This window comes from Lutzomyia longipalpis, chromosome 2 (assembly GCF_024334085.1).
Source record: "Lutzomyia longipalpis isolate SR_M1_2022 chromosome 2, ASM2433408v1".
NCBI classification, from domain to species: Eukaryota; Metazoa; Arthropoda; class Insecta; order Diptera; family Psychodidae; genus Lutzomyia; species Lutzomyia longipalpis.
Genome location: NC_074708.1, coordinates 39078849 through 39102134, shown reverse-complemented (window position 1 = coordinate 39102134; position 23286 = coordinate 39078849). Strand labels below are relative to the sequence as shown.

The 23286-nt window shown below is 37.2% G+C and overlaps 2 protein-coding genes across 9 annotated transcripts in view; one reads left to right on the top strand and one right to left on the bottom strand.

Moving 5' to 3' along the window:
• The window catches only part of LOC129791367 (out at first protein), a 59383-nt gene that overhangs the window by 25640 nt on the left and 10457 nt on the right, over positions 1–23286 (bottom strand). For all 5 annotated transcript variants that reach the window (XR_008750678.1, XR_008750679.1, XM_055829514.1 and 2 more), the window contains exons 3-4: positions 3005–3139; positions 781–964 (exon numbers count right to left, since the gene is read on the bottom strand). Coding sequence is in view for 3 of the 5 variants with exons in the window: in XM_055829514.1 (XP_055685489.1) it covers positions 781–964; positions 3005–3139 (319 nt within the window). In the remaining 2 variants the exon portion in view is untranslated. The remainder of the gene's footprint in view (positions 1–780; positions 965–3004; positions 3140–23286) is intronic.
• LOC129791308 (uncharacterized) lies at positions 15924–22469 on the top strand. 4 transcript variants are annotated; one of them, XM_055829406.1, is made up of 4 exons: positions 15924–16414; positions 16511–16582; positions 16655–16750; positions 16823–22469. In XM_055829406.1, the coding sequence occupies exon 4, from the start codon at positions 16890–16892 to the stop codon at positions 22200–22202; it is 5313 nt and encodes a 1770-aa protein (XP_055685381.1). In that variant the 5' UTR covers positions 15924–16414; positions 16511–16582; positions 16655–16750; positions 16823–16889; the 3' UTR covers positions 22203–22469. The 4 variants fall into 4 exon arrangements, with proteins under 4 accessions (XP_055685381.1, XP_055685380.1, XP_055685378.1 ...); XM_055829405.1 differs by having other exon boundaries at positions 15924–16582; XM_055829403.1 differs by lacking the exon at positions 16655–16750 and having other exon boundaries at positions 15924–16582.

Here is a 23286-nt window from a genome sequence, read left to right as displayed (position 1 = left end):
CAACAACCTCGGGAATGGTTGGTGAAAGGAGCAACAAATAAACTCATCTCCTTCGCTATCATGGCACCCATTTTCACACAAAATTGATGTAATTCGATTTGCACAATTGCCACAATAGATTGAAACATTCTTCCCTATATAAAACCTCCATGGAATTTTCCAACCCTTAGGGGGCGGGGGTGTATGTGCTGTGGAAGATGATTTTGCAAGAGAATCATCCTCCCGCATGTAAGTAATATTGTTAACAATATAAATATTCGTGAAGTATGTGACGAGACGACGATGTCTGCGAGCGACTAGCAGTCGCCTCTATACCAGCGTTATATAGCCATTCCTCGAGACTCCATGTCCCATTGAAAAATCCCTCTAACCATTTAGTTGGCGAGACGACATCCTTTTTGGCAAAATATGGAAACGATAACAACGAACCGTCATCGTTTTTCGCTCATATTCGGGCACATACTTGATGTTCCGTTTTACACCCACCAATTCTAATAAAATCCTTACTATGTAGCAACACATCCGACGTCGTGTATATAAATTCGAGGCAAAAGGGAGTGAAAGAGAGAGATTTTCCACAAATAACCCCCGCTATATTGCTCTAAAAGTCTCTGAATAGAATGTATTCTACCTAAATATCCCCTCTATGCTACACGTTCTTCATTCAACATTTTGGGGGTACATTGATATTTTTCAGTCTGCAAAATATATCGGAAGGAACGCCAAGAGAGAAAAAGTCTTTTTGATTCTCTTCAATTCGGGAAAAAAATTTTTTTTTACCTGGAAGTTCCGCCCATGCTCTCAAATCCACATCCCTCGCATAGGTTGAGTCCGATGCTTCAGCACACAGGGATGCTATGTGCCGTGATATGGAGGACGACCGTTCCAGTGTCACCCAAGCTGTCATTGTGAAATTCTCCTTCCCTCGATCCTCCTCTGGGATTCGAATTGTACTGGGATTTTTCTGTTAAAATACAGAAAAAAAGCAAAAAATAAACTCTCAAAAGAATTGTCTCTCCTGCCCGCAGGGGGTGGTTGTGTATGAATTTAAATTAAGAATTTACAGCTCATTTTCTAGTTTTATTTTGGTGTCACCTATGTGTGTATGGAGGTAATGTAGGAAGAATTTCAAGAACGAGAGCACAGAAGAAATTGCAATTTAGGGCTTGAAAAGCTCATAGAGTTAGATGGTTCATTAACATTCTAGGGCAAAATTCTAAAACACTCACGATGAAAATTTTAATACAGTTTCGAAGAAATACCGGGCAAAATTTTAAAATTCTCGAGAAATTATTCTCTTTTTATTTAATAGAATTTTTGAGTCTTGATGTCTTGATTCTGTTGGTTGAATTTTTATATTTTTTTGAATATGCTTTAAGATGTGCTAAGAGCTTTTAAGAAGAGAATCGAAAGCTCTGGATTAAAAGATAATAAATAAGTACCTACAGGAAATTATGCTGGACTATGTATAATATTTACATATATAAATTAATCTCCTAGTTTTACCTTAACTTAATTTATTTTAATGATTAGAAGAAACAAAACCATTTCCTCACAAAAAACCTTAAAAAACATTCAAATGATTTTTTTATCTCACTTCAACCACTTCATGAACTTTGTTTAAAAAAAAATCCTGAATTATAAGCTTTATGCTGGCTTAAAGCAAACTTTTCATTCAAACAAGAACAACAAAAAAATATTATTTCTAAATCCCATTCTCTTTCAAAAGAAAAACTTTCTGTGGATTGAAATGCAAACTTTCTAAGTTTTTGAGGGGATTTTAGTCAGACTCTTTGCATGTTTATCATTGATTTTCTTGCCCACACTTTCTCTTAAACAACGCATCACCAAAACTCAAACACTAAACTCCCAAAATTCCATCAAACATCCTTATGTACCCATCCCTGCGCTGAAAGAGACTTCCTCACCCGAAAAGGACTTTTTGAGATGCTCTCTCTCTCCCCCTAAAACTTTGCATTTAAACTTCTCATTTCCATACATTTTACCTTCACTTTTAAAACTCAAAATGTACATATCTGCAAAATGCGAGAGGAGTTCCACTCTCTCATGAAAGACTTTTCAAGAGACACACAGATAGTAAAAAGAACTTTTGGTTGACTTCCCAGCATGTAGTATACATTATATATCTATGTAAAACAAAATGTCAAATATCGGACGGAATTAGTGTTACATACAGTGCTGTCTCTCATACATAAACTAAAGTTTTGCGAGAGAATATCTCACCTAACATAAAGTTTTTCCACCCTCGCAATCCACCGAAAATGCTTCAGCATTATCAAATTGTAATGGAAGTGCGATGACTTGAAGCAAACACACAAGATTAATAAACTTTCTGCCAAATAATCCCTCTTGTGTGCCAAAAGGGACGTCTTTTTTTGCTTATTCTACGAAGAAAATCAGCAGACTTTTTCTTCTATTATAAGCTTTGTCCCATTTGTCAAGGAAAAGCATAATTTCTCGCACACAGAAAATTTTTGTGTGGGTGCCATTTAACAATGTAATTCTCTTGTCTTCATATCAACTACATGAGAAGTATTATTATACTGGAAGTACTATACATCCAAATTTGTGGTTTTAGGGAAAAGTTTAAACTTAATCAGACAGATGCATTATAAATAAATTATCTCTCAGTAGTATGTGGTATGTTGCATGTAGAATCTCATGAGAAGGTCCCATAAGCATGAATATTATCGCTAAAGTAGGAGTTCAACAGTATGTTCTAAGTTCTTTTTCCATGCTCCATATACGATCTTATCTTAAATTCATTAAGTTTTCCAAAAACTTTCACATCAAGTGCAACACAAACTCTATTTAAAGCACAACCACATTATTTATGCACGCGAAGACACGATGAATTGCCGGGGGGGGGGAGGGGGTGGACGTCAATGTTAATAAAAGGTGAAACTCCTCTTGACATTTTTTGTTGCAAGAAGTTGATTTTTTTGGGAGAAATATTTTATAGGAAATTTAATTCTAAGTTTACCTGTCTTAATTTTGCCATTGCATCTGAAGAGATGAAATCGCCCTTCTGAAATTTCGTCACGAAGCACATCACTTGATACTGACTCTGCCCTCGCTCCTCCTCACCCAGGACGAGTGCCTTCAGGACGTGCACCTCCTGCCAAATGGAATAGTAAAACAATAAAACTTCCGATGTAGTCAATGGCAATTGTATATCAGAGTCACACAGGATACATGTGATCAATTTCACATTCTTCTCACATTTAACGTTCACACCATTCTCCCAGGGAATATGGTTATATGTCACACACTCACCCACCCCACACGATGCCACCCCCTCAAACATATAGACACATTCATACAAAATATAAAGCTCCGCGCCAGACACTGAAATGGCGCAAAGCGGTTGGAGAGACTACGCTGCAACTAAAGAGAGTTGAATTTGTCTGGAAAGTCTCGTGAGCAACAATTTCCAGACAATAAATTTAAAGTGAACATCCCCTCAACTCTCACTTTGTAGCCGTCGTACACTGTGCAGCACCACATATAGCAATTATAATTTGAATTCACATCCACTGGATGGTGGGGGGTGGGAAAAGTGTGAAAAAAATTGCTGTGAGAATTTCTGAAATTCACAGGAAAATTTATAGGGGTTGTGTGAGAGCTTTTATTGCAACCCTCACCCCCACGCGTCAATTTGCGCAGGAAAAGTGGAACTTTTGTGTATAAGTTTCAAATCAAGCTTCAATAGCTGCGAAACAACATTGTGGGGCTATCAGTCATGCAAAAGTTTTCCCACTTTTCCATTGGGTTTGGTGTGTATATTAAAATTGAAGATAAACTCTGGGAAATTCCCGGTGAAAGCTTCATATGTTGTGTACTGATAATAATTCTAGTTTTTATGGCTTCCTATATAAATTTAATTTTATAACGTCTTATTGTTGGGAAGGTTAGATGAAAAGTCTTCTACTTATTGTCGTTGGAGGAAGAATATTAAAATAGTCTTTCAGGGAATTTATAAGAAATTGAGAAAGGATTTTAAATCCATTGAATTCCTTTCAAGGATTCATCGAACTGGAAATAAATCATGATGATTGATTTCTCCTTTTCAATCATTTCAAATGCTTCTCAATGTCAAAAAATCAAATATATGTTTATCTTATTTTGAGATGGTATATATTTCGAGGAAAAATAAATACATAAACAAAACCAACAAAGCTTTCGTTGAAAGATTTCAGTCCAATTTTAGATTTAATAAAAGATTCGAGCTTTTTTGTTTAAAAATATTTAAACATATATTTTTTTAAAAAAGATTTAATTGGCTCTTGATGCAACCCCTAATAAAACCCATTTCCCTTCACATAATTCACGATTTTTCGAGTTAAATAATTTGTAATTTAAGCACAAGCAGTAAATTTTGCTCAATCTCATAAATCCAATAAAAAAATGTTGCAAATCACAATAAATCTTTATGCAAATTTTACAAATATTTTCACAAATACCATAAATCTCTTTGCAATGAAAAACCATGAAAAAAAACTCTTCAATAATTCCTCCAATTCAATCAAATAAATCCTTGTTAAAAAAAAACTGAAAATCAATACGTTGCTTTTGCACAAACAATGAAACATACAAGAGATAAATTTCAGCATTGTATTTAATCCCTTAAACCAAACTAAGACATAAGCCGTATCATGAATTTCCAGATACTTTTATGCTCTGAAAAGTTTCATATTTTAAATTCAAACGTTAATTTTAAGCACAAAAAGCTCCATATCGATTTGTCCAACAATGCAAACCGTCCTCAAATATCGATTTATGAAAACCGTAAATATTTCGCAATGCTGATGACGTCCTGGAAATCACGGTCATCGCTTTGAATAGCAGAAAATTGCTGGACGTCATTACTATTCCAAATACACACCACTCTGTTTCAGTGCGGACGCAGAAAAAACACGAACCATTCAGGGAAGTAAATTGCTGGCATGTGATGGGAAGTATGGGGAATCAATTTAACATTTTACCATCCACACATTTGTCGGTGACCAAAACCACCCTCGCCCCCATCCACGTTCGTATACACAAGAAAATCAATCATTTTGCAACTGACGAAAAGCTTCAAAAGCTCCCCCAACTCACACCCTCCCTCAGCTCATGGACTTCACCACCAACACTCCCATTTAGACTGACCGTTCTCCGAATGTTATCTCAACGCCAACTCCGGGCACACAGCGTGTACCCTCTCCGCCCCCCCCCCATCAACCGCCCACCCACCCCCCGGAGATCGTACAAAAGAAAATAATATATCACATACATCCAGGGTTCGGGATCAATGATAATCAAGGGTTTTTGTGTGTGAATGTCGCACAAAAATCGTGACTGGTGTATGTGAGAGGGGAAAAAGCGAAATTTTCACAGGATATCTGAAGGATACCCACCCAACCCCCACCTCCCCTACACTAGGGAAGTTGTTCACGGAGTCTACCGAAATCAGAACAAGTGGAGCGGGACCAATGTGAAATTGTATAGAAGAAACAATCAATATCTATTCAACTTGTCAAGATTATATATTGAAGGATCCATAGACAATATTATACCTGAATCTGGCCTTAGTTTTTCTACCATTTCCACCCCCCAAATGCCCCCAAACTCTGTATGTAGATCTTGTGTGGAAAAAAAATGTTTCCCTTGTGCTGTTTTTTATTCATACAAAATACTTTGGTAACAGACAGAATATTAAATAGTTGGCATGCTATTTGCTACAGTCTGTTCATTGCGGGGGTGTTGCTTTTATTGCTTATTTTTGGGTTAATTTTTAGTTGATTTTTTGAGCAAAGTCATGGGATAGTCGGACATTGTTTTAAAGCAAAAAGGATTTTAAAAATTTAATAATAAATATGAAATTATTTGAGCAATTTGATTAATTTTGTTCGATTTTGCTAAGGAATGTTATGCACAATACATAGAGGAAGTTCTCTACATCTATCAAATTTCATTTTTTTTAAATTATTATTGGCTAGACGTTTCGAAGGAATTTTATACTTTTCTAGGATCTTTCCAGAAAATGACCACACTTTTCTTGAATCTTTGGCAATGCCTTACAACAATTTATGTATAAATTAAAGATAACATGAAAGGGACTTACTCTATGTATTGTGCATAAGACTCTTTATCAATTAAAAATTAATTAATATTTGATTTTATTATTTCTTTTTGTAGATATTTTTATTCAAAAGTGTTTTTAATTTATTATTAATTCTGTACAAGGATTCTATCCAAATACTTATCCCCATAACTGGATAGATAATATCAGGTTTAGAAAGGTATGATGTTATAGTTTGCAGGAGACTCAGAATTTCTCTTAACTATCTTAGGATTTTTTTCAAAGAAATTAATTTAATAAAAGAATTTTTCCTTTGACGGTATTCCAAGAATTTTTGTTAATAAAAATTCTTCATTATTTTTGTGAAAACTTTGTCCATAAAGTTCCAAATGAATTTTCTTTAATAGAAACTTCATGGTCACAGAAGAAAGTTTAATGGTTGATTCTGTAACAAAACATACTGTAAAAATATATCCCCCATAGATCCATTCACCCACTCAAAATCATGGGTATTGATAGAGGAAAAGTTGTGCGGAACTTTTTCGGTAAAATATATCATTGGGAATGTCATTTATAGAGCAATCAATGGAATTCAGAGAAATAATATTTTTCTCCAACTCCGACGCAAAGGAAAAGCGGGTGATATATTGGGAAAACAAGAAATTCTCTGCTCTCTGTTGTTATAGCCTCGTTGAAAGGCAACCCCGCAGCTTCCACTTTTCATCCCAATTTACTTTTTGAATCTCCCGAGAAAATCTATTGTCGCGCGCGGCAAATATTCTTCTCTTTAGCGATATGTTCCCATTATTTTCATGCACTCAAAGTCACGACGAAGACAACCACAAGTGGTATAAACTTTTACGTCGTCTTTGCTGAAAGTCATCCTTCTTGTCAGTGGCCCACCACCATCCACGACGTCTACGGAATCTCCCCTTAGAATATGCATATTTATACATATTTACAGTATAAACAACTATGTGCTATATAATGAAGATGTCAAGCGCTTATACTTATATCTGCGTTTTCATTCTCATGAAAATTCGTTAGTTTATGCGGTGGCACAGACAACTGGTGCGATTTTCAGCAATTCTTTTGTTTATATTGCACTGCAAACTCGAAAGATTGTGCAGCAATGCCGAAACGAGAAGTATGTATGTATGTACACCGCGTGACATGAATATATAGCAACCAAACTTTTCACTCACGTTTATATAAAATAGTGTGTTGTAGTGAGTACAAAGCTAAAGTGAAGTAAATGCATTTATTTTAATACGGTTGAGGTTTCGTGTTTTGTAAAGAAAAGGCGGAAAGAAATGAATTTAACCACACAAGATTTATGAAGTCATTGAGAAAGTTCTATGAAAGCTAAGAAGAATTTTAAGAGATAATTTAGAGAATATTTTGTACAAAACAAAATGCATGTATGTAAGATAAATTCTTCTTGAGTGTCTTGAGTGTTGTTGAAGAAAATTGACTCAAATAAGGACACTTCCTAATGCAGAAAACCCTCACTGTAAAATATATATTGTGACAGACATTGCTTTTTAAATAAATATTAGTCACGTAAGGAGAGTGAGCTATATAATATCAACTAACAAAAGCTTCCAAAGCTTCAGAATTTTATGAGTTTTCTTTGAATTATATATTCGGTGCTATCTGTGGCTAAAAGGCAATATGGAAAAAGAATCCTAATTTTTAAAAAGCTCCCAAAAGAAACTTCTTTGTCTATTTAATTCCTGCTCCACATCAGACACTTTCATCAGGTATTTCACAAAAAAAATAATAAATAAATAAATCTACGTAATTATTGCTTGCACAATATTGCTTCAACGAACACAAAATATTAACAATTTAAAAACAATATTGAAAAGCTCTCAAAAAAGCATTTATATGCAAATATGACTTGAATTTATGATTAAACAAATATTAAAATAACCAATATGGAAAAATAATTCAATGATTCTGCAACATCTGGCGAATTATTTTTTTATTTAATTGCCGAGTTAATTTTAAAATAACAAAACCATCTTTGTTCGTTTTTTTTTCACACAGACATTGTAGATTTTTAAATAAATTAATTCGTTTTAAATACATTTTCTCATGTTCTTCTTTTGGTATACAATTTCTTTGGAAAAAAACTTGAAATATTTTGGCTATTTAATTAAACATAAACATAAATTTTAAACCAATAAAATTTATGAATTAGCCATATGGTATGACCGTGATTAAGTATCATTTTATGGTGCTATTAAAATGACCATTAAGTTCTCGCAGTTCTAATTATGTTAAACGCATAAACTTATAATAATCGATTGAATGTTAAACATAAATTATTGTAAGAAATTTTTTTTATTTTAATTAATTCAATTTAAGATTCTACTATAAATTACGCTAAGCTTTTTAATAGAGCACGTAGAAAATAGTAGCTTTTAAATTCACATTAAAAGTGAAATAAAAACTTACTAATAGCTTTCCTAGGTAAGAGACCTTAAATATTACATAGAAACCATTAAAACGGAACAATAAACGTAACGTATTTTCTAACGAACTATGTACAATAAAACAATCTCTTTAATACTATACAGCCAAAATTAGCAGTTAAGCTCCAAAAGAGTGAGCTTTAATGCAAATATTGAATTTCTTAGTTGCCCTACGGTGTAGTAACTAAAGGCTAATGTTATGACTTCCTGGGAAGAGCCCGTTTTTTCATTCTCCTTCATTTTCCTCCTTGGAGCAAATAAATGCCCAAAGTTAGCAGTTAATAACCCTCAAGATACTCACATGTTACGAGGCAAGACGCTCATGTATTGGGACAGTGGGGAGTGGAGTGAAGAGGAGAGAAAAAAAGGAAACTGTTTAACGTGTTAACCACCCTCCTATGGCCCTACCTTACATGTTCTTCCACTTGGTTTTATCGCACTTCGTCCAGCCACCCCCCCCATGAGACTCTTAACTTTCTTTTGTGTTTTGTTTTATGTGTATTATATCACCTACCCCCTCACTCCGCAAAGAAGAATTACCATCACTAACCCTTGCCACCGGAAGACTGGCACAAGATTAAAAATGTGATGCAATTAGGAAGGTAATAAAAGCCAAGATACATTCCACAGAGTGACCCAATTAGTTTCTTGTCGAGAATTCGTAAGTTATGACAACAGTACGCTCACCAATGGAAGCTTAGCTGGTACAAGGCAATAGATTGTGAAGCTTATAGAGGAGAAAGTTATCTTAAGGATGGAGATACAAGTGAAAATTAGACATTATATTCTACCGAATCTACCTTATAATCTGCCAAAGTATTAAGACATATTAAGACTAGATTAGTAAGACACCAAGTATTGCAAATGAATTAATATTTGAAATTAAACAATCGTTTGTGTTAGTTAAAGAGCTTTAATTACATACTAAGGAGAGTTTAAACTGAGCTTTGAGGAAATGCACAAGTTAGATAGCAATACAAGTTGATTGTTTTATATATAACTTCAAAATTAGACGGTTAAATAACAATTTCTTGAGAAAGACCTTTACAGACTTGTCACAAAGTTTCCTCATGCATGAATACATTTACATGATAGCAATTCACATGTTCAGTTGATGAGCTATAATGTCACATTTCATTTCAAAACGTGTGCTAATCTACTTAAGCAAAATAAATGAAATTTCCCAAAGTTTGGAATGTTCGTTTTTGTCAACATTGCGGAGTTTTCTCTTCTCAAGTATAATCTACCTTTCATTAGGTATAATATTGCTAGAACAATTTGCCAAGTTCTAACGAATGTACCTCTACATATTGCACAGAGAAAAAATAATTCAAAATAAAAGTTTTTAAATTAATGTTTATTTATCAACATAAATAGATCTCATTGGAAATGCGAAAAGGAATCAAATAAAAAGGTAATTTTCTGAATGTCCAATTACATAATCTCTCCCTTGTTTTCTCATTTAGATTATTTAATAATAATTAAAGCCACGCTATCGTTATAACAAGTTGCGGATAAGAATCTTCCAATTTCAGTTGGTAATTTAATCGAATTGTTTTCCCACCAACTTGCAATGGCAAAACACATTTCCGTCTTCTTTCGCATTTCCCTCTTTGTATATACGTAATATGCTTTTTCTATATATGTGCTATATGTACTTTCAATATGTATGTACAATAGAAAACCCAACTTGGTGTACTCATTATGTTTCGTTCTCCCTGCCAAGTATTGGGGCATTTATATCAGTCTTCCTAATGTGTAATGTCTTTTGCTATTCTTCTCTCTGAATTCTTTTTCGCCCCTTGTTTATCCATTTTCGGTTCAATAGTAATTTCTATTTGACATTACCCAACATCTTATGGATTTTCCCTTAACACTGAAATCCAATAAAAAGTATTGGATGAGAAAGAAGTAGTGCGAAGACACTAATGCTCTTAAAATCTCCCACCAAAGAGAGCTAAGAACTTTATTATTTTCATTTTCTGCAAAATATTAAGCAAATTTTACTCATTTTGATAGAACATAATTCTAAACCATTCTAACGTTTAGAACAAAAGTTCTTTTGTATCTTGAAAATTTTATCTGCTTTCGACATGATTAATTTATCATACATATAAAACATATATAGCTCTGTTGAATAGATTAGGAATTAAATATGTATATTGTGGAGGATAATAGTTTTCCATGTGGCAGGGCTTTTGGCAAAATTTTCGGACAAACAGTAGAAGATTTCACACAAAAAGGAAATTCGGGGATTTTACCCAAAATTCCATTCTACCGGGTTCCACCTTCCGAACAATGAGTACTCTGTCATTGTACTAAAGAAAATGATGAGAGAGGAAGTTGGCAAATCCCATAAAACTTAAAATTTGCCTTGTAACCGAAAAGTTTCCAAGTAATTTCACTTCCATTATATGTCCTTCCGGGTAGGTGGTTAACACACTAACATATACACGAGGCGAAAACTCCTTCATACACATTACTCTATGTCTTTTTATCGCACACGATGCGCTCCCTCTCTGCCTCCTTTTTGGCACGAAAGGTGGAATTTTCATGCACTCAGGTGGCCAATGAATTCCTCGTGGCACACATACTATGAAATTCTACATAGGAGCCAAGATTTGACAACCAAAAAACTTTTAGGGATGAGTTCGCATCTTGACAATGAAGAATCTTGAAAAAAGTTTGATTACATTTTTTTTCTTTCAACTTTTAGCGAAAGTTTTGAAAAGTTTCGGTTGCCTTAAAAGTCACGATAGCATCATTTCATTTAGATAGTGTGACACTAAATTGGATTAATTTGGATTTAGATTGACTTTTTGATCTTCACGCTGGATTGAAATTGAAAATTTCAGACTTTCTTGGAAACTTTTAAAATTAAATTCTAGATAAGCTTAAGATTTTTTTTTGATTTTTTTGCGAAGATTAAAATTATCTTGAATAGTTATTTCTCAACCAATATTCTTTAAATCTGTCTCAAGAAGATCGTAAGGTTTTCCATTAACCGAATCCATTTGTTTTATCGAAAATGAACTTTTTATGCCCAATTATTGCGCTTAAATTATCAATAAGCAAATCTTGGTTAAGTTGTATTCAGTCGTACTTATTTCTTCTAAAAGAATTTTAAAAAACATAATTTTAATTCTTATTCTACATAAATGTGCTTTTGACTCATATTTATGCTAAATTAAACTGATTTTTCATTTAATTTTTTTCTTTAATATAAGAAGAAAATACCATCTCTTGGAGAATTATATGCAAAAACTTTTCTCACAGACTCAAGAAGGTGTTTGAGAAATGAAATGTCAGTGACATTTTTGCAATTTAATTAAGAAAAAAAAATGAGAAAATATTTTTTTAAATTGGATTTTCTACCAAAAGAAATTAAACGTTAGAAAATTCCATAACTATGCTTCCTTGCAATTCCACGTGAAATTTTATTTCTTTATAATAATTTTAATAAGGAAAAATATTATTCTGCAATTTCTTGGGATTCACAAAAATTATACGTTTTATAAGAAATTTCAAAGACAGCAGCAGAATTTCTTTTTTTTTCGTTTTCTTTTCCTCTTATAATTTTCCAAGAGGAAAAATGTAAGATGTCCTTATTAAACCCGCTCAAAAGCACCGAAGAATGCACGTTAAAATCTGTTTCTTTTAACTACATATTTTCCTTTGAAATTAAATATGCGGTTTTCCAGATTTTCTACATAGAATTTCCTCCATGAGCTTTCCCCAAACATATGAGTACCAAAATGAGCTTTTATTAAATTTTGAGGATAACATCTTAAACTAAACTAAACTTCTTTGTTTACCCATAATCCTTCTAGCGGGGACGCATCAACATCATATAGGAAAACAAGCCTTTTCTGGTAACAAACTCACTCTGGGTTCTCTATAATATAACGAAAGCTTCAGAATTCATTTCAAATTACTATACGTAACACATCTTGTTGGATTAAGTTTCAAATAGAACCAGGGGAGGTTTAGTGGGTGTTTGTTTATTCTCACAGAACTCGGATGCACTTTGCTTGGAAGTGGAAATTTGAATAAGGGCATGACTTACATAATGCAAAATTATTACAATTTCTGTAACTTAACTCCAAAACATCCTTTGTGCTGCCTTATATTTCTCACAGTGTTGTTTCACCTAAGAGGATTGCAAATTATCTCTCTTTTATATGCAAAAACCCTATTGGATTATCTCTCCGCTATCCTCTTTTCTTAATTTCCCTTCTATGATGGAATTAAAAGCCCAAAAAAGAGAGAAAGCTTTTTAACTATATAGGATTTTATCTATTCAAAATTCATCTCGTCCTAGTTTTGTGGAATCATTTTGCATTTCTAGGGCGCATTAATACAAATGTAGCAGCATACAGTAGTGTCCTGCAGTACAGTTTATTTGGCATGGAACTTAAAAGCTTTCAACCAAAAGGAAGCTTTTAATCTAAATAAACAATGACAAAGTAAATCAAAGGTAAAAAATCGATTTCTTTATTTCCTATATAACTCATTAAATACGGCAATAAAGCAAATTTCCAATATAATGCATTTCCACGAATGAAAACAAGTTAATTTGTTATGCCGGTTTATTGGAAAATTTCCATTGTATAGCCCTCATTAAAGGGGAGGGAAATAAAAGGATTTTCAATGGAATATATGTACATATCATATTTACATTAGTCATTTGCGTTCATCGCATTATGTGCAGCAAAGTTTGATGTGTGTAAATGATATGCACACTGTGGGGAGCTTTCTAAGTGCGCTGCTTTTATGAATTATGTCCATTCTTTATGCTCTCGCTGTTTACAGTGATAAATATTCTCGTGTTCTGTGGGTGGGAAGATTTAACTATCTGGCAAACTCTCCTCATAATGAACTCGCCCCGAGAGTGATGCTTTCATTCTCCATGAACTCTGAGGGTGAACTCTTTTAAAAGCACATTCACATCCTGATGGAACTCTATGCTGCATGAGCTTTCGGTTCAACAGGCACTCCCCTCCCTTTCAGGCTTTCGTTACACCCACTCCTCTCTACCTCTGCTATACATTCCCCAACCCTAGCCAGGCTTCGCACATGCACAGCGAGCTTTATAAGCTCTATATGTGTATTATATTATGCCTCAGTAGGTATGCAAAAATGAAAAATATATCATGCAACGTGGTGATAAGCAAGACTGAGGTGAGATGCTTGTTTTTTTTCTTCTTCTTCTGTACTCCCTCTACTCCTCGCGAGAGCTACACAAATGCATAAGTATGCCAATGTGTAAAGGAGGAGGCTTGGGTGAGGAGAAAGAATTATTTTGTGGTGCTGGAACCGCAATTCCATGTGGTGTTTTTATTGGCGACATAAATTTGTGATTTTTTTTCAGCTTGTGTTCTTTGGGGGATATTACTTTCGCCACAGACAGTGTATGTATGTAGAAGAAGAAAGTACAAACCATCGTGTACTTGCCAAGAAAGGTGAAAAACATTCCCCATGGAGTTTATATTCAGTGTCATTGGCAAGCAAATTCACCCCCATTTATCGCTCACCCACCTCATGAGGATTCCAAGCAAAGGAGAAACATTCGCTTTGTCTTTTTTTTTAAGTACACTGCTTAAGGAGGGTTTAGTGTGTGTGTGTGGGTGTGAAATGGTGAAGTAACGAATTTGTAAAAAGGGAATGCGCAGTTGAATTGTTGCCCTCGAGCAATTTTCACAATATCTATAGATGGGGCTAAAAATTCGATATATATATCGCAGAAGGGGTTCGAATCGAAGAAACTGAAAGAAAAAAATCCAATGGGAATGTGACGGGAAACCCCCTGTGTGTGTAGAAAGACACCTTGTAGGTAAGGTGCTGGGGAATTTCAGTGTGGTATGTGTAGTGTTAGGAGGAGAGCTTTTGCACAAATGTAAAGATTCTTAGCATAGTTTGAGGAGAAAAGTATTTTTCTTTTTTTCCACCTACTTTCCACTTCTATACTCACAGAAAGAAAAGAAGAAATGCATTGTGGTGGGAAAAATGTGCAGTAGCTATGTGAAATTCTTTGATTCTGTTCAAAGAGCTTTTTGTACTGTTGAAAATGCTATCTATATACACAAATTCTCATAGTTATAGAAGATTTTTATAATTTGAAATGAAACTCAGAAATGATCTCAACTCAATCAAATGAATGTTTTCCTATGAAGAGCTTATTAATTTGTGCTTTGTGGCGAAAAGCTCAATGCATAAAAAAGTTCTTTTTGTACTTTATTGTCTTTAAAATATTTTAAAAATTATAAAAAGTCAACATGATTGAATATTAATCTCAAATCAGTTTACTTTTTGTCCATTCTATTTATTATAGATTGATAATAGAAATGGAGGCGCCTGGTTCTACCCGGCGTGTCCACTTGCACCATAGCAATCTCTACACGATATTAGGTCCATTATAATAATGTTCTCTCAGCTTGAAAGAATTTTTTTTTACTATCTATTCCCTCTTCTGAGATTTCTCAATTGTATATAGCTTGTGAAAAGCAAATAAGAGATTTTTCCGAGAAAACGAGAAAATACCAAAATAATGATGGCAACAAATAAGGTAGACGATGTTTATTTTCTTTTACCCCACAAAATTGCATCCTCCGAAGCGATATTGGTGTATTGAGAAACGTGCGTTGGTCCGTTGGTGGAGAACTTTTCATATAAACATGATCCTAATTGGCAATTTTCCGTTTTTTTTTCCTTCAACACAAATAAACATTTCAACAATTTGAAGAAGGGAAGAAACTGGAGACACGCTTTCTTTATTTTTTATCACCATTCCTTTTCTCAATTCAATTACATTGCAGATTGGCGCAAAAGCATACAATACAGCCTCGTTAGGGATGGAAAGAAAATACACACTGCTGGAGTAATGGTTGAAAATCTTGTTAAAATAACTTTTCAAAATGTTCCAGAGCCGGGAAAGGTAGTCGAGCGAAACTCTCTATATACCTTCACCTGGAGAGGGCAATTTTGACGATGAAATTCAAATGTTTCCATGAATGAGAGAACCACCGTAACACAAAAGGGCATACCGCCCATGCATTGCAACATATTTCACCTGGATGAGATAAAAATCATTCAGTGTGGGCTATGCGGAAGCTTTGGGTGCTTCCATTGAAAGTTATTTTTCGGTCATGTGAATGTGAACGCGCGCCATATAAAGTGATTGTTTGTCAACTGCATATTTTCGCACTGCATAAAATCGATGGAACGTGCATTTCACTCTCACTGCCATTCGATAACCCGGAGGACTCATCCCTCAGATGACCACCGGAGTATAGAGAAGGGAGAATTTACACACCTTTGGCCATTGATCGGTGGAGAATCGAGAGGTTTTATGGCTGTTGGCTCCGCTCGTTAACCCGTTACAATAGAAGATCAAAAATTCAAATTCTGCGTGCGCCACTTTTGCGCGCGTAGCGCCACGTTAAAAAATCGGTAATCTTTGTGAGTCCCAAAAGCTCAGCAGCTGTTTGTGACAGCTATGTACAATCACTTCCGTTTTGAGCTTTACGTGGAGAAATTGTTCGTGGAAATTTTTGGCAAAGTTTTTGAGAAATTATTGAAAAATTATTGTAAAATTTATATTAAAAGTTTATAATTGAAGAAAATAAATTATTCAGGTGGTGGATTAAATTAAATTGAACTAATAAAGTTGTGGATTAAAAAGAAAAAAGTAGATTTTTGTGATCACGTCGTGGTGCCATCAGATCTTCCCCTTATCTTCTTACTGAGGCATTGGTGCCCTCATTGGACCACGAGGAGCTGAATCTACAAAAATTCCTGGTCCTCCGACCGGAGAAGATTCAATATTAATTGTTCTGCTTATCAATTAAAGGTGAGAACGTGGAAGAGGATTGAGGAGCTTTTAGAGGGCTGAAAGAGGCAAAGGGCTAATAATTAATTCCATTCTTTTCCCAATACATCTCAAAAGGTATGCACTTCCGGGGAGACTGGAGAGAGCTTTCACATTGAGTTAATTCTACTTTTCCGTGTGTAATTCAAGGTACGTTACATAATTCCTGGTCCTTCGAGCCGGATAAGATTCAATATTAATTGTTCTGCTTATCAATTAAAGGTGAGAACGTGGAAGAGGATTGAGGAGCTTTTAGAGGGCTGAAAGAGGCAAAGGGCTAATAATTAATTCCATTCTTTTCCCAATACATCTCAAAAGGTATGCACTTCCGGGGAGACTGGAGAGAGCTTTCACATTGAGTTAATTCTACTTTTCCGTGTGTAATTCAAGGTACGTTACATAATTCCTGGTCATCTTCGAGCCTTCATTGTGAAGGAACCAGCTAGAGCTCGCAACCATGGTCATACGGCAGAGAGGTGGCATTGTATCAACCATCACCCGCATTGAGGGATTGGTGAATGGCCTCACCGAAGCAGAAGTACCACTCCTGGGCACACGTGAGGTTCTGGAGTCCCAATTGAGGCTTGTTGGGCAAATGAGGAACAAATTCTTGGTGCTGCAAACATCCATCATCACTGACCAAACTGATGAAACCCGAAAAAGGACTGAAGTGGACTACCAAAAGGAGATCCTCGACAGGTGTGATGCTCTCACGCTTAACATCACATCGATGCTGCAGCAAGCCCCCCAAGATTCAGCTGGTGAGTCAAAATCAGATCTATGCAATTTCATGCGCGACATCATGCAGCAGAATCAAAAATGCATGATGGATTTAGTGAATGCCCTTTCGCAAAACCAAAGTAGTGGCCCAAGCAGTGGCCAAGCCCCCAGCCAGAATCCACCCACAGTCACTAAATTGCCTCAAATTCAGCTCCCCACATTTGATGGAAAATATAACGATTGGCTATCATTCAGAGATCGCTTTCAGTCTTCCGTCATTGATCACCCCTCATTATCTGCCGTGCAAAAGCTCGATTATTTGAAATCCGCCCTCACCTCCGACGCTGCATCCACCATTAAACACCTGAGTACCACAGCAACGAATTTCTCAATCGCATGGGACCTCCTAGTGCAGCGATTTGAGAGGAAAGGTGAAATTGTTGCTGACCACATTCGCTCCCTTTACTCTATCCCACGTGTGACTTCATCTGACTCTCAAGCCATCCACAAGATTTACAACACCCTGTCTGAGAGCGTGATGGCGCTTGATGCTATGGAAATCCCAGGAAGAGATCCATGGATTGTGCAATTTGTTTTAGACAAATTGGACACCGAGTCAAAGGTGCTATGGGGACGCGAGTGTGGAAATGATGTGCCCTCCTTGTCCACTTTTAAGAAATTTCTCATGCAGCGATGTATTGATGCTAAAAATTCCACCGAAAGCTCTGCCACGAAAAATACCAATCCAAATCCCAAGAACCAAAGCTACCACAAACCCAATGTTTCCAAACGCCAGATCGGTGTAACTCAATCGGATGCCGCCAAACCCAACTGTCGATGCTGTTCAGAAGCACCTCATCCCCTGTATAGGTGCGCAAAATTTCTGGGAATGTCTGCATTCGAAAGATTTGATGTCGTCAAGCGCCTTGGCCTCTGTAGGAATTGTCTCGATCCTCATATGACCAATTCTTGCACCTTCCGTGTTTGTCGCAAATGCCAGGGCAAACACAATGTTCTATTGCACGACAAATTCGCTAGCGACTCCAATTCTACTGTTCCACCCACACCTACAACACCACCAGCCCCAACGACCCAGAATGCTAGCGGACCCCCGCTGCAGAATTCCACTTCCTTGGTGGGTGTTGCTTCTACCCAAAGAACTAGGGTGTATTTGATGACCGCCATGGTAGATGCACTCGATGTTAATGGGGGAAGGATCCCGTGCCGTCTGCTCCTAGATGGAGGAGCAGAAGTGAACATAATCACCACAGAGCTTGCCCAAAAGCTTAAGCTTCCAAGATGCCAATCCAATGTTGCAGTTGTTGGGGTGGGAGGCCACCAAACCAAAATTCGCCACCAAATAACTGCCACAATTTGCTCTCAAATTTCCAATGACACTTTCACATTCGATTGCCAGGTCATGCCTAAGGCCACAGGCAACATCCCTGGCTGGACCACCGACAAAACGCAGTACAACATTCCACAACATGTGACCCTCGCCGACCCCCTTTGGGCTGACCAGAAGCCCATTGACATTATTGTTGGTGGAGATGTTTACTGGTTCAGTCTCCTTACGAATGTGATTTCCCTTGGCCCTGGAATGCCTCATTTGAGAGAGACCGTGTTTGGGTACGCCATCGTGGGAGAACAACACTCTGTACCAGCGAATAGGGGTGCTGTTTGCCTTGCCACTACTTCTACGTTGGATGATGCCCTAGAAAAATTCTGGAAATTGGAAGATTTGCCAGATGATGCCCCAATTACCAATGAGCAGCAAGCTGCAGAAGATCACTTCGTCGCTACACACACCCGCACCCCTGAAGGGAGATTTGTGGTAGAGCTCCCTTTCAAGAAAAGTCCAGAGTTGCTTGGAGAGTCGCGGCCTCAAGCAATTCGTCAACTTCTTGCCCTAGAAAGAAAGTTTGAAAAATTCCCTGAGCTCAAGAAAGCTTATTCTGAAGTCATGCGGGATCAGTTAGAACGAGGATGGTTAGAACCTGTGCCGTGGGATGATTCACGTGCAATCTCGTACTATATGCCGCATCATGGGGTCTTTAAGGATTCCACAACCACCAAACTACGCATTGTGTACAATGGTAGCGCAAAAACCACCTCAGGTTTCAGCCTGAACGATTTCCTGATGGTAGGACCAACCGTGCAGGACGACTTGGCTATCATTTTGCTGCGTTTTCGAATACATGCAATCGCCTTCACTGCTGACATCACCAAGATGTATCTCCAACTGCTCATGGCTCTAAAGGACGCAGATTGCACTCGACTTGTCTGGCGTGAGGACACGAATCAACCCATATGTGATGTCCGATTTCTACGTGTGTGCTTTGGCCTGGCCTCTTCCCCGTTTTTAGCCACACGAGCTCTCATACAACTCGCTGAGGAACATGAGAGAGAATTTCCACTAGCATCCAAAGCACTCAAGAAGTGGTTTTATGTCGATGATTGCGTCGTTTCTTGCAAGTCTATCGAGGAAGCCAGGGAAATACAGTCTCAATTGATCAATGTGCTTGGTCGTGGGGGCTTTACACTTGCTAAGTGGACCAGCAACCACAAGGGATTGTTTGAACCCAATGCCGATTCTCAGGATGCTCCGCCAGAAAATCCCATCATCAGTGTTTTAGGACTACCCTGGAATACTGAAACTGATTCATTCGTCTTCACTTCTCCTCTGGACGACACCAAGGAGGTGAAAACAAAACGTAACATGGCCTCCGCCATAGCCAAGTTATTTGATCCCATTGGTCTCATAGGACCTGTAGTTATTGAAGCCAAGATTATGCTACAAGAGCTTCATAAGTTGAAAATTCCGTGGGATGGAAAGTTGCCTCAGGACATCATCGAGAAATGGCTCAAATTCGCTCAAGGATTGCAGCACCTTCCTGAACTCAAAATACCTCGTTGGATTTCATGCTTTGAATGCCCGGTTACAACTGAACTCCATATATTCTGTGACGCTAGCATCAACGCATATGGAGTAGCAATTTACATTGTGACGTCCGATGCTAAGAACAACAAGCACAGCAGTTTATACCTCGCCAAGTCACGTGTAGCCCCTCTTCAGAAGCTGACGATACCAAAACTTGAGTTAGAAGCTGCAAAGGTTGCCATTTGTACGTATGATAAATTCAAGAACACTTGCAACGCTGATTCAACTTACTTCTGGTCTGACTCCACCACTGTGCTCAGTTGGTTGAGAAGCCCTCCTGATGACTTCAAGGTCTTCGTAGCAAACCGAGTTAGGAGGATTCTACAGAGTTCTGAACCCGATCAGTGGCACCATGTCCCTGGAAAATGCAATCCCGCAGACATCATATCCCGGGGAGCATCCCCAGCCAAGCTCCGGGACTGTGATTTATGGTGGAAGGGTCCAGAATGGCTTGTAGCATCCAAAACTTCGTGGCCAGAACCCTTCATGGACTTTCCAACAACAATAGAAGAGGCCAAATGTCATGTTGTTGCTCAGGATCCACCCCTATTTAGTGACCTCTTCGTCAAATTCTCTTCTCTTTCCAAAATCCAGAGAATTGTTGCGTACTGTTTGAAGTTTTGTCAACATTCTCGTGAACCAATCACTGCTGTGGATATGGAGAATGCTCTCCATACACTCATCAAGATCGATCAGCAAACCTACTGGCCGGGTTTGGCTGAGGAACTCAAGGATGAATCACAACTCTCTTCTGAATTCAAGTCCATTAGCAATCTAGCACCATTTCTCGACTCCAAGGGCCTGATTAGAGTAGGAGGAAGACTTGAATACTCCAGTGAGCCATTTTCTGCAAAACATCCAATTCTTTTGCCGAAGAGTCTGCTCACATTGCTCATCGCCAGAAGGGAACATCTGCAGCAGCTTCATGCACCACCCACTCTGTTGTTAGCATCACTGCGGCAATATGTTTGGCCGATTGGTGGACGCAATCTTGTGAGGAAAGTTGTTCATGAATGCGGCCGTTGCTATCGATTCAAACCCAGACCTTTGGAGCAGATCATGGCCAATCTGCCCGGCAATCGTGTTGAGCTGTACCGTCCATTCCAATCAGTTGGTGTGGACTTTGCGGGTCCCATCCAAATGCTCAGTTCTGCAACCCGGGGAGTGCGATCTCGGAAAGCTGGCACCCAAAAGATATACATCGCTGTGTATGTATGCATGGCGACGAAAGCTGCTCACCTGGAGATTGTCACATCTTTATCCACTGAAGCTTTTCTAGCATCATTTCGTTGCTTCACAGCACGAAGAACTACGCCACGCCATGTCTTTTCGGATTGCGGAAAAAACTTCACAGGCGCGGCAAATGAGCTTTCGCGCCTACTCCAGCAGGAAGAAGCTCAACGGGATATAGTATCGGCTACAAGAGAGCACGGGATTTTATGGCATTTCAATCCACCTGCCTCACCACACCATGGAGGCCTGTGGGAGGCCTGCGTCAAGAGTACGAAATACCATTTGATCCGCGTCACCAATTCCAAGCCCATATCATATGAAGAATTGCACATTGTGTTGTGCCAAATTGAGAATGTGCTCAATAGTCGACCCATTTGCAAGATGTCCGAAGATCCCAACGATAGAAATTTCCTCACACCCGGACATTTCTTTCTCCTTGGTGCACCCAACGCACCTCCCGATCCAAATTTAACCCACATTCCCGAAAATCGTTTGTCCTATTGGGAAGCTTGTCAGCACAAAGTTCAGGAGTTCGGAAGGAAATGGAGGTTGTTTTATCTGAACACCCTTCAGCAACGATCTCGATGGCGCAACGTACGTGATGATCTTGTGGTCGGAGAAGTTGTATTGCTCCTGGACGAGGGCAATCCCGAAGGTTGCAAATGGGTGCTTGGCCTTATCGAGAAAGTTCGCCCAAGGAGAGACGGACACGTTCGTGTTGTTGAAGTACGAACAAAGCGAGGAGTTTATACGCGGCCCATCACAAAGGTCGCACGCCTACCAGCTACAGATCTTCGGAATTCTGGACTCCCTCCGGCAGTCCAATGGCAATTTAGTTATTTATCGGCGTGTGAATTTGATCGCTTCCCATCGTAATTTCTCATGGTAACCAATATATAAATCAATACTGAAGTTTGTCATACATAAACTCCATTTACCCTCTTTCCCCTAAATTCTCTTCACGTTTGAATTTACTCCTTTATTCGCTCTTTTTTATTGAGAACACTTCTGTGACCTATTTTAAATTTTCTCTATACACTCTGAGTTTTTTTTTTGTAATTTTCCTGTCAAAAAACATTTTTAGATTTTTCAGAATTTATGGAATTTCTTTCTAAGAATTCAATAAAGCTATTTGTTTTCATTCTTTGTAGGAAAAAGTCAATGCTTTAGGGAAAAATTGATTTACCAAAAAGAAGTTTTGGGTGAGTTAAAAGCTCTGGCATGGACATAAATCAAGGGGCGGCAAAAGTATGGATGTAGGTTATAATAGTAAAAATCTTGAATATTTAAAAGGAGTTTAGTCACCGTTGTATGGGGAAATTTCTCATTCGAAGAAATAATATGGACACGATTATTTTTCAAAAGGGAATAAATAAGAAATCGTCAGAGACTTTCCATTTTCATCTGAGAAAAACCGGCAAATATTTGCCCGGAAATGCGCACAGTGACGTCACTTTTGTGCTTTTTTCTCTCTCTTTTAATGCATTAATAAACGTAACTGATAAAATTATTTAAAAGAGTCGTAAAACAAGCAACAGATTGGTAGAGAAAATCTGCAAAAATATTGTGAATAATAAGCAGCTGATTATGCAAATATATTGTGAGCATCGTGATAATATCGCTATATATATTGCTAAAACATATCTCAAGTATTATCTTGATTATTTTGAATAATTTACACCCTTCGTAAAAATATAATAGCGCATATTTTATAGGTTTTATTTGTTCATAAAATATTTAATTGAGCTCTTGTAATTTATTTTATATTAAAAAATCATTTTTTTTAATATTTAAATAATTCTGTAAGTAAAAACAAAAAAAGCTTCAAAGATTATTGTAGAATTTTAATTTCAACATAGAAAGCTCACATGGTAGGAGAACTTAAATGAAAAGTAGTGGAAAGTTTTCATGGAAAAGAGATACCTAAATTGCTGTTAGATACATACGAAAATGAATTTTG